This window comes from Octopus bimaculoides, chromosome 29, assembly GCF_001194135.2.
Source record: "Octopus bimaculoides isolate UCB-OBI-ISO-001 chromosome 29, ASM119413v2, whole genome shotgun sequence".
Classification (NCBI taxonomy): Eukaryota; Metazoa; Mollusca; class Cephalopoda; order Octopoda; family Octopodidae; genus Octopus; species Octopus bimaculoides.
The window spans coordinates 8,553,711-8,568,670 of NC_069009.1; the positions used below are offsets into that span (position 1 = coordinate 8,553,711).

The window sequence follows — 14,960 nt, forward strand, 5'->3', positions numbered from 1 at the left end:
CACAAACATATGTACATCTTTCAGTTTCCATCTACCAAATCCACTCACAAAGCTTTGGTCAGCCTGAGGCTATAGCAGAAGACTCTTGCCTAAGTGCTACACAGTGGGACTGAACCCGGAACCATGTGGTTGGTAAGCAAGCTTCTTACCACACAGCTACACCTGCACTTGTATATATATATATATATATATATATATGACTCTGTTGATTTCACTGTTCCATCACCTTGATTTGGCTGAAACTTTTCCTCAGCCTCAAATTTGGTCTGCAATAACCTTCAATAGGTTGTCCCATAAGAACTTCCAGTTGTCCTCTATGTTATACAACTCTGTTTATGGTATATATTTTGTATGAATGTAGACAGTTGCTTACGGAATGCATATGGACGTAGACATTTGCTTACAGCAGAAGTGTTGATCATTTAAAGTGGATGAAACTTGTGGAAGATATGGGATGAAGTATTGAAGGCCCATCTCTGAGCCTTATGAAGGAGATGACTAAGAACTGAGACATCTGGCACATTGCTGTACTCAAGAAGACCTGTCTTCCACAGCAGAATTGATAATGGTGCTGGTGTCATGTTAAAAGCATCCCATACACTCTGTGGACAGGTTGACATTAGGAAGTGTATCCAGCTGTAGAAACCATGCTGAACAGACAAAGGAGCTTGGTGTGGCCCTTAGCCTTACCAACTTTGGTCAAACCGTCCAACCCATGCCAGCATGGAGAATGGATGTTACATGATGATGGTTTTATATGTGTGTGTGATGGGCTTCTTACAGTTTCTGCCTACTAATTCACTCACAAGGCATTAATCAATCCACAGCTTTAGTGGAAGACACCAATTGACAAATTGCAAATCTTAAACTATATTGTTCCAAAGTAACCATCTTAACTCCACAACCATGCCTCCACCTTCATAAGTGTGTGTGTCTGTGTGTCTGCATTTATACATTACATATATAACCATGGCCCTTTACATGCATTCATACGTGTCTATTTCACTACAGTACAACCCACCAGAGACCATATCTTTCATGTGACCTTCCCTAAAGAATGGAAAGCAGCAGATCTCTACCAGCTTTTTATGCCTTTTGGTGAGTTATTAACATCTCTCTCTCTCTCTCTCTTTCTCTCTCTCTCTTTCTCTCTCTCTCTCTCTCTCTCTCTCTCTCTCTCTCTCTCTCTCTCTCTCTCTCTCTCTCTCTCTCTCTACACACACACTTAGATACATAGATATATTTGTTTAAATAAGGAACAGTTTGCTTATGATCATGTTAATATTAAAGACACGACTATATTCAAGTTTGATTATTTTCATTAATGGTTTTTCATATTTACTAATTAATCTTTTATGTTTATTTCTGGACCTTAGTATTCCTAAACGCATTAACCCATTAATATTTCAAGACCTTCAGGTGGTAAGCTGGCAGAATCGTTAGCATGCTGGACAAAATGCTTAGTGGCAATTTGTCCATCTTTACATTCTGAGTTGAAATGTCATCGAGGTTGATTTTGCCTTTCATCTTTTCAGGGTAGATAGAATAAGTACCATTGGAGCAGTGGGGTCAGTATAATTCTCCCATAATTGCTGGGTGGTGATGATAATGGTTTGAACACAGTCAGGATCACCAACACATCTATAGGAGCAGTGTCCATGGTTGTGTAATCAGCTAACGATAGATTCATTATGACTCCAGTTCCTAAATCAAATTCATAATAATGGAATTGGATGGTGACAGCCATGGGAATCTGCAAAAGCAGCATAGCAGATTGTGAAGGGACAGGGGAAGAGCTCAACTGAGTCGAGAGTGCTTCTTACATTGATGCTAAGCAGAGGAATCCTAGAAGATCGATGGTCAGGATCACCAAGCTCTATCAAGAGAGTAACTGCAATGCATTGATAATGGTGGTGTCCATTGGGATGGCATCCATGGTTGTGTAATCAGTTAATGAAAATTTCACTCAAGCTCCCACTTCAAATCCATAATAATGGAATAGGATGGTGACAGAGAGTCATGGGAATCTGCAAAAGCAGTGAAAAAGGAAAGAAAATAGAATAGGGGTTAAATGAAAATATGATATTTGCTAACATCTTGTTCTTAGAAACAGAATTTCTTCCACTAGTCCCTCCTTCATAGAATCCTTTTCATTATTTTCAATGCAGAAAACAGTGAAATTAGTAATTGTGAAATTGGAAAATTACAATGCTTTTATATTACGATTTACATTTATTCCGTTGATTCCCTTTTACCAACTTCAACTGCACTTCCAGGAACAGTATAACTGTGGTTACTAGAGAGATGTTGTGTAACCATTTCATTTCTTTTTTTTTCCATGGCAGGTAATGTGCAATTATCCTGGATCAATGACACGTCAGCCTACGTTGCCCTCCACAACAAAGACAATGCAGGAATGGGTAAGTCTTCACTGATTTTTAACATCGACATTTTCTCGTTCCACTTGAAAATGGGTTCAAAGAGGGAAGTGCAGTCTGTTGTGAATTTATTCTTTTACTTGTTTCAGTCACCTGACTGCAGCCATGCTGGAGCACTGCCTTGAAGGGTTTTTGTCAAACAAATTGACCCCAGGGTTTATTTTTTTAAGCCTGGTACTTATCCTATCAGTCACTTTTGCTGAACTGCTAAGTATATTGTCAGCCACCAGGGGACATGCTCAGCTGGTTAAGGTCAAACAACTGACAAGCAAATCTGTGGTATTGAGCAGAATATTTGCTGTAAAACCCATCTTTTATACCAAGAGAAAACAATGTACATGATGACACTTCCAATCAGTGAAGATCAGAAGCCATGAAAGCTACTGCCTGGTACTGCATCAAGGAATAGTTATTATTACTTTTATTAAGAAGGCAGTGAGCTGGCTAAATCATTAGAATGTCAGCCAAAAAATGCTTTGTGCTATTTCTTTTGGTTTCACATTCTGAGTTCAAATTCCACTGAGATCAACTTTGTCTTTCATCCTTTCAGATTCAATAAATTAAGTATGAATTAAACACCAGGCTTGATGTGATTCACCCTCTAAAATTTCAGGCCTTTTGCCTGGATAGAAAAGATTGTTATTATTATTGATATTATAAAGGTGGTGAGATGGCATAGCTGGTAGCATGCACGGTAAAATGCTCGGCAGCATTACGTCTAGCTTTACATTCTGAGTTCAAATTCTGCCAGGCCTGACTTTGCTTTTACTCTTTCGGGGTCAATAAATTAAGTGCCAATTGAGTACTGAGGTCAATGTTATCGACTAGTTCCCTCCTCACAAATTTCAGGCCTTTGTACCTTTAGCAGAAAGGATTATTATTATCAATGTGGTGAACTGGCAGAATCATTAAGCACACCAGGCGAAATGCTTTGCAGCATTTTGCCTGTCTTCTTGTTCTGAGTTCAAATGCCACCAGGGTTGACTTTGCCTCTCATCGTTTTGGGGTCAATAAGCTAAGTACCAGTTAAGTACTGGGGATGATGTAATCAATTATCCCCTTCTTTCAAATTTCAGGCCTTGTGCCTATAGTAGAAAGGATTATTATTATTATTATTATTATTATTGTTATTTTATTCACAACAGTCTTGAAGACACTCACCCAGGCTGAAACCTACCGCGTGATCTCATACAAAGAATCGAAGCGCAAGAAGATCGCCCTCTCTGAGCCGCAACCTCGCAAAAAGCGTCCCATCATCCTTGATGATGAAACAAACGGTGGCAACAATTTCACCAAAAAATTCAAGACACTCAACGTTGAGTAAGTTAACACTGGTTTAAACTAGATTCACACGGAATGGAATTTTGCCTTTGCACCTGTTCTGTGTCTGTTATTGGACTGTGCCCATGTTGGCACAGTCATGTGATTTGTTGTGTTCCATAATTTTTTTTTATATGTATAAATAACCATGTGGTTAAAAAGTTCACTTCTTAATCATGAGGATTCAGGTTCATTCCCTATGCGTTACACTTTCAGCAAGTGATTTCTTCTGTGGCCTGGAGCTGACCAATGCCTTGTGAGTGAATTTGATACACTCACTTTCTTGCACCTGAAGTGTTTGACCCGGCACTCCATCACTCCTGTCTTTATCTCCTTCCTAACTGCTCTCATCCCTTTATGATATGTGGTGGCAGTAACAACACACCTGTGCTTCTCCTTCTATCAGACTTTAATATCTGGCATAAAGCCCCCCACCATCATCATCATAATTTCATGTCCCCTTTCCATGCTGGCATGGGTTGGACGGTTTGACCAGGGCTGGCAAGCTGAACCAAGTTCTAGTTTGATTTGGCATGGTTTCTACAGCTGGATGCTCTTCCTGACACCAACCACTCCAAGAGTGTAATGGATGCTTTTTATGTGCCAGTTATGTGACACTGGCATCAGTCATAACTACAATTTCATTTGGCTTGATGGGTTTTCTCAAGTATGGCATATTGCCAAAGGTCTCGGTCACTTATCATTGCCTCCATGAGGCCCAATGTTCCAAGGGTTCATAATACCCTCATTCCACCCCACCCAGTAGTAATAGCTTTCTTGTTTTTCTTTTTTTTTTGCTGTTCCTCTTCTGTCTTTCATGTTACTTTGCAGCTAGTTGCACAAGTAAAGCACCCAGTGCACAATGTAAATGGTTGGCATTAGGAAGGGTATCCAGCCAATATAAACCAAGCCAAAGCTGACACTGGAAGTTGATGCAGCTCTGTGGCTTGCTGGATCCTGTTAAACCATCCAACCTATGCAAGCATGGGAAATAGACATTAAATTATGGTAATGATAATAATGATATATAGGTGCAGACATGGAGTAGGTGTCTTGGTGATGAGGTGTAGACATGGCTTGCCTGCCAAGAAAGAGATGTGAGGTACAGGTACAAGGTGAATAGAGGAGCAGAAAAGGTGGATTTGTAGAGAAATCTGCTGAGTGAACATAGTGTGAGAGATGAGTAGAGATAGGGAATAAGTTGAACACAGAGGATATCAGTTCAGCAGAGGGGAAAGAAATAGGATTGATGGAAGAGTGTGTGTTAGAAGATGAGTTGTTGGGGGAGGCTTGACAGAACCTTAATGAAGTTGAGATGGACAGATCTTTTCAAGCACAGCATATTGCCATTCATCTCAGTTCCCCACCATCTCCACCAAGAAGCTTAACACCTTGTGATCAGTTTTCACCACTTTGTCCTATGCCTTTCTAGGTCTTCATCTTCCACAGGTTCCTTCCACTTTTAACAAATGGCACTTCTCTATACAACTGTCCTCATCCATCTGCATCGCATGGCCATACCAGTGCACTTAATATGAACTTCTTTCTTCATATCTTTGATTAATCTTTTAATTCTTTCCAAAAATACAACAGTTTCATTTTTAAGTTGTAGCGTCAAAGAGAAAAGTTGTAGCGTCAAAGAGAGATGTCTGTGCTAGTATGGGTCATGTGGACAAGGACAGCTGTGTGAAGATGTACTGCATTCTAAAGGTGGAGGAAACCTGTGAAAAAAAGGTTCACCCAAGATGACATGGGATGAGGTGTTGAAGCATGATCTTTGAATGTTGGACCTCATGGAGGCGATGACAAGTGACCAAGACCTTTGGAGATATGCTGTGCTTAGAAGACCCATCAAGCCAAGTGAAATCATAATCATGGCCAATGCCAGTGTCACATAACTTTTCTCTCAGAATATTTACACACTGCTGTGCATGCACGCTAACATTACACATCCGGCAAAGCATGCAAGCTTCATTTCTTACAAGCCTACACAGGCATCATAGTCTGCCTTTCACTCTGAGAGAGACCCTTTGTTACCAGCAGGGGTAGGAGCTCTTTGAACTTTGCCCAGCCTATTCTTATTCTAGCATCTATGCTCTCGGAGCATCCACCCCCGCTACTGACTTGATCACTTAGGTAACGGAAGCCATCAACTACTTCTAGTTTTCTCCTCGGCATGTGATGGAATCCATTTTCTGTACAATTCTAGTGTTAATTATGCCTGTGCATCTTTCACACACAAAAACTATTTTTCCTGTTAACCTTCCCCTGAAATTGCTGCACCGCTTATGTGTCCATAGTGTATACCAGATACATCTTATGGAGTTTCTGCCTTCAGATCAAACAGGACCATCTACCTGAAGGAAATAAAAATATCATCAATATATCTGTGGCAACCACCAAGTTGTTTGACTAAACCTATTGTTTTCATTTGGTGTAAATCACTAAGAAAACTAAATTCACATGAAGACAGATATATTTCTTCAAATAAAGGCATTTAATTACCACCTGTAGGGCTACCCTTAATGTGTTTAAATTTCTTCCACTCTAAAGTAGGACCCCTTTTGTCATGAATGACCATGGGATTGCACCAAGAACACAATACACATCCTGGTCCAGGAATCGAACTCACTACCTCATGATTTTGAGCCCAACTCTCTAACCACTGAACCATGTGATTCATTATTAATGATAACATTAACCAAACTCTTTTAATCTATTCCTACTAAAATAAGTAAAGCCGTTATCTCTAAACTTGGAAAAAAAAAAGTCCTTCACTGTTTCTAAAGGAAATATATTTATAACGTTTATTAAACAGTGTAACAGTAACTTTAAATATACCTTCTATTCCTCTCAAAAACTCTGGCAAAGAGGATCAATGGCTTTGATAGCAGAGCCCTGGGGACCATCAAGAACATCAGATGGTATCATCATGTTTCAAGCAAAGAACTGTATGCATGCATGCATCAGCCTCCCACTTCATAGCTTTCTGTTGCATGCGCTGGTGTGGACATGTCGTCTATCTCTCATTAGATCATCCTGACTGGATGTGATTGGGGAAGATCTTCAGCGGCTCAACGTCACCTTGGAGTATGCAGAGAGGCTGGCATGGGACTGCCAATGATGGAGAGCACTGGTGGATATGGTTAGCTCTATGCATGATGATATCTCTGGGACCACTAACCTGGGATGGCCCCAACCCCATCAAGCAAGAGCATGAAGCAAACAAGCGTATAGAGGATGGCCTAATAACATTTAATGCAGCATTTAGAGATACAGACAGCTGTTTTGGTACACTTTCTGGTACCTGTAATAAATCCACTCTTGAATATATACAGGGGAAGTGTGTACACACATTAAAAAATTATAATGTTTTTGTTTATCAAAATACATATCGTTTTCAGAATTTAATACACTCTACAGACAAAATTATATATTTGTATGAATGTTTATTTTCAAACTGGCTACCATTGTGGTGCAGACACTACCAATAATGTGAAACAATGAAATCACAAACATCAATAAACATTTTGTTTGGTATTTGTGTGCATCCTTATTCGGTCGCTGCCCTTAGTTCATCAATGTCTATAGATCCCCATTAAAGAAAGTCTAGTGGTGTGAAGTCCAGTTGACCCAGGGTATTCTACTGAACCTCTTCATCAAATCCACTCATCAAGATAGTCCCTAACATTATTATAGTAGTGATATATACTACACTCTCTGAGTGGTTGGCGTTAGGAAGGGCATCCAGCTGTAGAAACTCTGCCAAATTAGACTGGAGCCTGGTGTTGCCATCCGGTTTCACCAGTCCTCAGTCAAATCGTCCAACCCATGCTAGCATGGAAAGTGGACGTTAAACGATGATGATGATGATGATGATGATGATAGAGGTACCTCATCTTACTGAAAATAAAACTCCATATCTTCCAGGTCTTCTTAAAAGCTTGGTAAAACAGATTGTTGCAGCAAGTTCAAGTAAATGGAACCAGTCACAGTACTGTCATAAAAGATTGGTCCTACTAATCTTTCTTGTGATAAGCCATGCCATACTGTAATGTCGAATAAGAATAAACCCCCTGGTAGGATGATCTAGCAGCAGACAGAATATGCCTGTACCAGCACGTGATGGGTTGCTGTGAGGTGGGAAGTTGAGGTCTGATGCATGTGAGCATGCTTTTCTTTGTGGAAACATAATAGTACCATCTAATGTTCTTGATGGTTCTCGGGGCTCTGTTGTTGAGACTGTTGATCCTCTTTATCAGGGTCTTTGTGAGGGGTAGAAGAAGGTATATTTAAAGTTACTATTTAATGAAGGTTATAAGTATATTTTCTTCAGAAACTGAAGGATTTTTTTCATGTCCAATGATGTTCCTTTATAATTTACAGATTCTCTCAGATCTACTGTAGATGCAGTTGTGGCAATTAATTGAGCCATTTAATTTAAACATAGCCTTATCACTCATGCTGTATGGAGACCTGCATGCCAAAGAATACGCCTGACATTTCCTCTGCATGTCATAAGAGGAAACTGAAAGAGGTTGAGGAAGGATTTGCACTCGGACCTCGTAAAACCCTCACCAGCAATGACTACCCAAACAGAGCCATGGATCATTGCTCAAGTGATGCAAAGGTGTCATCCACCAGGAGGAATAGGGAATCACCAACAAATGGTGGATGTAGTGACATGCCATTACATCGCATGTCCTTCCTCCCCATATTGCTACTATTGTTCGTCACTCCGAGCAATCCTTGTTGCAAATTGTACATCTACACATCTTTCCAAATTCCACTCACAAAATTCCACTTTGGTCTGGATCATCATCATGGAATGTAGTTAAGGCCGATCCTTCTGGTTGTGTAAAGCAGCCCTGTGGTGCCACATAAAAACATCAGTGTGGTGTCATGTAAAAGCACCCAGCATACTCTATAAAGTGGTTGGCTTTAGGAAGGGCATCCAGCCATAGGAGCCATGCCAAATCACAAATCAGACTGGAGGTTGTTGTGGCTCCCCAGCTCTAGTCACACTGTCCAACCCATGCCAGCATGGACAATGAATGTTAAATGATGATGATGATATTAACTGTTCTTGGAACATATCTTTTCCAATGACAACACTTCCAATGAGCACTTGATTTTGAAATTCCTATCTCATGACTCACTTTTTGCAAAGGTTTCCTTGAACTCTGGCAAGACATTTCTCAGACCCTTTCTTGCTTTGTGGCACTCATCAGTGTCGGTAGTCTTCCTTAACATGTTTTGTGAACATTCTGAACATTTTCGTCTGCTTCAAACTTACGTCCATTTTTGAGTAATGAGTGAATCTGGTTGAAATTTCCTCTGAAACCACCTTTGCATCTTGTCACATTCTCCCTTTGAAGGGAGAATGTGAGGAGTTATGAACTGAGAAAGCCAGAGGGATGCAGAAGAGGATGGTGTAGCAGTAAGTAGCTAGAATAAATAATAAAGATCATAGTTGCACTATACCTACCTCTTTCCCTCCTTCTCTCTCTTGTCTCCCCTCTCCTTGGGTTCAAATCCTACTTAGGTCAAGATTGCCTTTAATGCTTTCAGGGGCCTTAGAATAAAGTATCAATCAAGTACTAGGGACATGGGGCCAATGTCCATCTTAAAACTGTTTGTCATATGTTTATATTAGAAATAATTTTTGTTACTGTTGTTGTTATTGTTATGTTTGTTTACTTTTTTTTTTTACATATTATTCCTTATTATTTCCTGTTTCAGTGCTGCCCCCTTTATTTCCAGACGTTTCTCCCCTACTATCGAGATAACTGACCCCCACTCAACCATCCACATTCCTCTGTCTAAATTAGTGAAGCAAGGTAATTGATATCCACAAAACATACATACATATGCATTGATACATATCTGCATGTGTGATATGTGTGTGTGTATATGTGTATGTAATAGAATTATTAATCCTGAGATTGAACGAAAGAAAGATGAATTTTAAAACACTGCAAAATCAGAATATTTAATTGTTTGAAAGATTGAAAACTCAGAATAGTAAAATGCCATAATACCAAAAGATGAAAACCCTAAAAATTGTTTATTTCATTTTAAAAGAGAGAAACCAGGCTTATCAGTGAACCATTTATTCTAGCCTGTGGTGTTGGAGACATTTGGTTGGGCTGGGCTGCTAACTGTGAAGTTCTTGTCATTATTAGTGTCTCACCTAACCAAGGCATTGGGTGATGCCTGTGAGGGTGCTTGGCTGTTCTAAGTCCTTAGCCTCACCATCACCTGTAGTAATGCTACAAGCATGTTGACGTGTTTCAATAGGTTCTGCAAGTATGTTGGCTTGCTTTAGTAGGTTCTGTTGAGCCTTTTTTCAGTAGATTCAGTTGAGCCTTGCTACAATAGACTCTGTTGAGCCTTGCTTTGATAGGTTCTGTTGAGCCTTGCTTCAATAGATTCAGTTGAACCTTGCTTCAATAGATTCAGTTGAGCCTTGCTTCGATAAATTATGTTGATCTTTGTGTATTCTTCAGTTCTGGATTTGTATTTTAATGTGGTTTTGTATTATATGTGTATCATATTCATATGTGTTATATTTGTAATTATCTCTGTTGGTAATAAAAATAATAGGTTTGCTTGAAGAAACAGAAACATAACAGAACATAAAAGTGTGTTGCTAGGTTATGAGATCGAAGGCAAAAACAAAAACTTTAACAGTTCCTTTATCAAATATTTCCATCCCTTAAATTTTCTCATTTCATTCAATTCAAACATAAACACATTGAATGTAGGTGGTATTATTATTATTATTATTATTATTATTGTTTGTAAGGCAATGAGCTGGCAGGATCATCAGCACATCGGGCAAACTTCTGGCCAAATCATTTGTCATCTGAGTCAATTAGTACCAGTTGGGTACTGAGATTGATGTAATCAACTTTTCCCCACCCCTGAAATTGCTGGCCTTGTGCCAGAATTTGAAATCATTATTATTAATGTTCTTTTATTTTTTTACTTGCTTCAGTCATTTGACTGCAGTCATACTGGAGCACCAACTTAAAGGGTTTTATAGATAAAAATATTGATCACAGGATTTATTCTTTGTAAGCTTAGTACTCATTCTATCAGTCGCTTTTGCTGAACTGCTAAGTTACGGGGATGTAAACACATCAGTTGTGAAGTGATGGTTGAGTGACAGATACACACACACACATGTAGAAATATATACATATATAAACATATATATATATGACAGGCTTCTTTCAGTTTCCGTCTACCAAATCTACTCATACAGCTTTGGTCGGCCTGAGGCTATAGTAGAAGACATTTGCCCAAGTTATTATGCAGTGGGACAGAACCTGAAACCATGTGGTTGGAAAGCAAGTTTCTTACCACACAGCCGCACTTGTGCCTACCTGTTTGTGTAATAAACAATAAAATTCTTCTATTCTCTCAATTTCCTGTGATTTAGACAATCTCATGGTCCCATCAGACAAAATTGAAAAGGCATTGCCCTGTAGGTTGAAGAGGGAGATTTGCTGGAACAGCCATTCTAACATACAGGGCTCGCTCTTGTGGACAGCCATCTCTGCCCCGATAGCAGCTCAGGGGCTAAGACCACCAGAGGTCTCCACTGCCACAGGCTCTACCATAAACCTGTCAGTGAGTGACAGATACTTTTGAGAGACTACGGTGAAAGAGTGAAAGCAAGGGAAATAATCAAAAGCACGATATTAATTTCAATCTTCCAAACTTCTATCTTATTTGTTTTCGTTTCTATTGTAAAACAAGAGGGGTAAACATTCAGTAAGAAGAGAATTTAAAATACACAAACATTTCACTATTGTCCTTTGTATTGTTTGTTTTCTTCTAAGGTTTTTTTTTTTTTTTAACGAAGTAAAACATGTTTCTCAAAATAAACTTTCTTGTATATAAATGTCTTTTAAGATATTTACAAATATAAATTTTTCTAAATTCTCAGTTTTGATCTTTTGACATTATGGTATTTCCTATTCTGAGTGTTTGGTCTTCCAAATTTTATATATTTAGATTGTTTTAGTGTTTTAAAATTGTCACATACAGCCTTCTTGGGTTTGATTAAGACCCAAATATATATATATATATATATATATATATATAGACACACACACACACACACACACACACACACACACGTATCTGTGTGTATTAATGACTGCATCTACTTGGCTGGTGTTGATCTATAATCAGATTGACTTGATCACAGTGGCCATTAACTGACCGATATTAAAGTGACCCTCATTCACTGACATTCCAACTATCATGTTGTCACTAACTAACACCCCAGTAACTTTGACCCAAGACCCAACTCCCTATGTACTTCATGGCCTGACTGAGTGACCAATGTGATGGATTTATTCAACCAACTTAGGGCAACAGAGTGGCCAAGCCAATGAGCAAGGTCTCTAGTTGCTCAGACTACAAGAGATAACTCATATTTCCCTCAAACCACACCCATTTGTCTAAAATGAGGATACATTAGATAATGGAGTCATACGTACACTGGAAAAGACTGGATGGCCATGACTGGAAATACTTTAGTCACAGGTCTATTCCATTAACGTTAACCAAGGGCTAAACAATAACAGTGAATAGCTCTCAATAAAGTTACCCAGGAGCTAGGTAGTGGTGCTGTATTTAACCAGCTGAAAGATTAAGTATACCACCCAAGAAAATCAAGGGTCTACCCAACAAGCTTCTGCACAGTTTCCATCTTGCCCAGTGTTTCCCAAATTTTTGTAAGTCTAACACACCGGTTATCCCTGTTCCATGTCATCAGCCAGGCTCAATTCCGTTCTAATGTTTCAGTACTTTTTTAAAATTTTCCGTAGAGGGTCGGAAGAGTTAGTAATGAATGGAAGAAGGTCCAAGATGCAGCTGTTAGGGTTGGGGTTAGGGTTCTTTAGTTGTTTGTAGGGAGATTGAATAGTAAAACATTAATCAGGGGGAAGGCAGTGCCATCTCCTTTTATAGGGGTTCTGAGGGGAGAAGAGAAGACAGGTATCCTCAAACTGGAGACCTGGAATGAATACTTGTTGCAGAAACCCTCCCCGCCTTCCAAGGTACCAGAATAAGTCTACCATCCATGTAGGTCATGGTGGGGTTTGAACCTAGAACTCAAAGAACCAGAACAAATACTGCAAAGGCATCCAGTCGGACATTCTCATAGTTCTGCCAATCCACTGGCCTCGACTGGACTGGATTATAATGCAAATTGCAAAACAAAAATGGACACAATTATGGAAAAATTGGTAGTGGATCCCTGAGAAACTTCATGAAAATCACTATCATGACAACAAAATTAGTGTCTCCTTTGCTATTGCTTATTTTTCACTGTCATCTTCATCATCATCTAACATCCGTTTTCCAGGCTGGTTTGGGTTAGATGGTTTAACTGGAAACTGGTGAAGCTGGATAGCTGCACCAGGCGCCAGTCTGTTTTGGCTTGGTTTCTACAGCTGGATGCTCTTCCTAATGCCAACCACTCCATGGGGTATACAGAGTGTCTTTTACATGTCACTGGCACAGGCACCAAAGTTTATTTATTCAACCAAATGATCACATTATAAATTATAACATCTAAATACAAAGAAATAAAGGAACAGAAATAGAAAAAAATTGGGGGGAAGTGGGGAGTTAAGCAGCAGAAGATTGGGGTGGGGGAGAGGTAATGTGTCACACCCCCCAGAAGAAATGGTGCACTCAGCCATGCCCCACAGTGACATTGCCATGTACAATGGCCAATGCCACTCACTGCAGCAGCCATTCCACCTCGCAGGGTTCATTTCTCTAGTTTCTTTATATTTTGGTCAGTATTTGCAAACATGAGGAAGCAAGAATGGCTGTGTTGAGAAGCTCACTTCATGACCAGGTGGTTTTGAGGGCTCAGTCGCACTGTGTGGTACTTCAGACAAGTATCTTTGCCCTAACCAGAATGTTGTGAGTAAATTTAGTAGAAGGAAACTATAACATTGTGTATATAGAAAAGACGCTAGAAAAACTACAGTGAAACCACAATTTTGCTTTTTGTGTCGTTTTCCTTGGATTCTCTCTCATCCATTGTGTGTGAGAATATGTTCTTTTACTTGTTTCACTTATTTGACTGTGGCCATACTGGAGCATCACCTTAAAGGTTTCTAGTTGAAGAAATCAACCCCAAGACTTACTCTTTGTAAGCTTAGTACTTATTCTATTTGGTCTCTTTTGCCGAACCGCTAAGTTATAGGGACACAAAGACACCAACATCGGTTGTCAATCGATAGTGGTGGGGGACAGACACAAACACACATGTACAGATATATACATATATAAACATATATATATGACAGTCTTCTTTCAGTTTCCATCTACCAAATGCACTTACAAGGTTTTCTTGCCCAAGGTGCCATGCAATGGGACTGAACCTGGAGCTATGTGGTTGGGAAGCAAGCTTCTTACCACACAGCCATGCCTGTGTCTCCTTGTTTTGACATTGCACGCTGTAAACAAAGGTCACCTTTCATAAAAACTATGTCATTTGTATTTGAAGGATTGGGGGAAATGTTACCTTTCTTTGAAAGAGACAAGAAGAAACTGCCTCAACAAGTTTCTTCTGACCCATGCAAGCATGGAAAAGTAGATGTTAAAAGGACTATTACGGTGACAGTCCAAGTTCACTTCATTCTGTTTCTGGTCTCTTTAATTGCCCTCCCCACCACAGACCAATATTATCTCTTTTACTCTTTTCAGTCATTATAATATGGCCATGCTGGGGCACTGCCTTGAAATTTTAATTGAATGAATCGACCCAATACATTTTTCTTTTAAGCCTAGTACTTATTCTATTGGTCTCTTTCTTATGCCAACGCAGTAAATTACAGCGATGTAAACAAACCAGCACTGGTTGTCAAGTGGTGGTGGAACACACACACACATACATACACTGATATATATATATATATACACACACACACATACACACATACACAATGGGCTTCTTTCAGTTTCCATCTACCAAATCCACTCACAAGGCTTTGGTTGGAACTGAGCCCAGAACCATGTGTTTGGGAGGCAAGCTTCTTACTGCACAGCCACACTTGCATCTATAAACATTTAAAAAAATTTTTTCCCTCAGACCATTTTCAGGTCCCCAGAGTGAGTGAAGTACACTGATCAAAAAACATATAATGAAATTGTATGTGGCACATA

The 14,960-nt window shown here is 39.4% G+C and overlaps 1 protein-coding gene across 2 annotated transcripts in view; it reads left to right on the forward strand.

Moving 5' to 3' along the window:
- Positions 1–14,960, forward strand: part of LOC106868305 (poly(A)-specific ribonuclease PARN) — a 68,877-nt gene that overhangs the window by 50,341 nt on the left and 3,576 nt on the right. Inside the window, exons 17-20 of one of the 2 annotated variants that reach the window (XM_052977868.1) lie at positions 1,012–1,098; positions 2,346–2,420; positions 3,584–3,758; positions 9,501–9,621. In XM_052977868.1, coding sequence (XP_052833828.1) covers positions 1,012–1,098; positions 2,346–2,420; positions 3,584–3,758; positions 9,501–9,606 — 443 coding nt within the window. In that variant the 3' untranslated portion in view covers positions 9,607–9,621. Of the gene's footprint in view, positions 1–1,011; positions 1,099–2,345; positions 2,421–3,583; positions 3,759–9,500; positions 9,622–14,960 lie in introns of those variants that run through there. The other variant, XM_014913496.2, reaches the window with a different exon arrangement.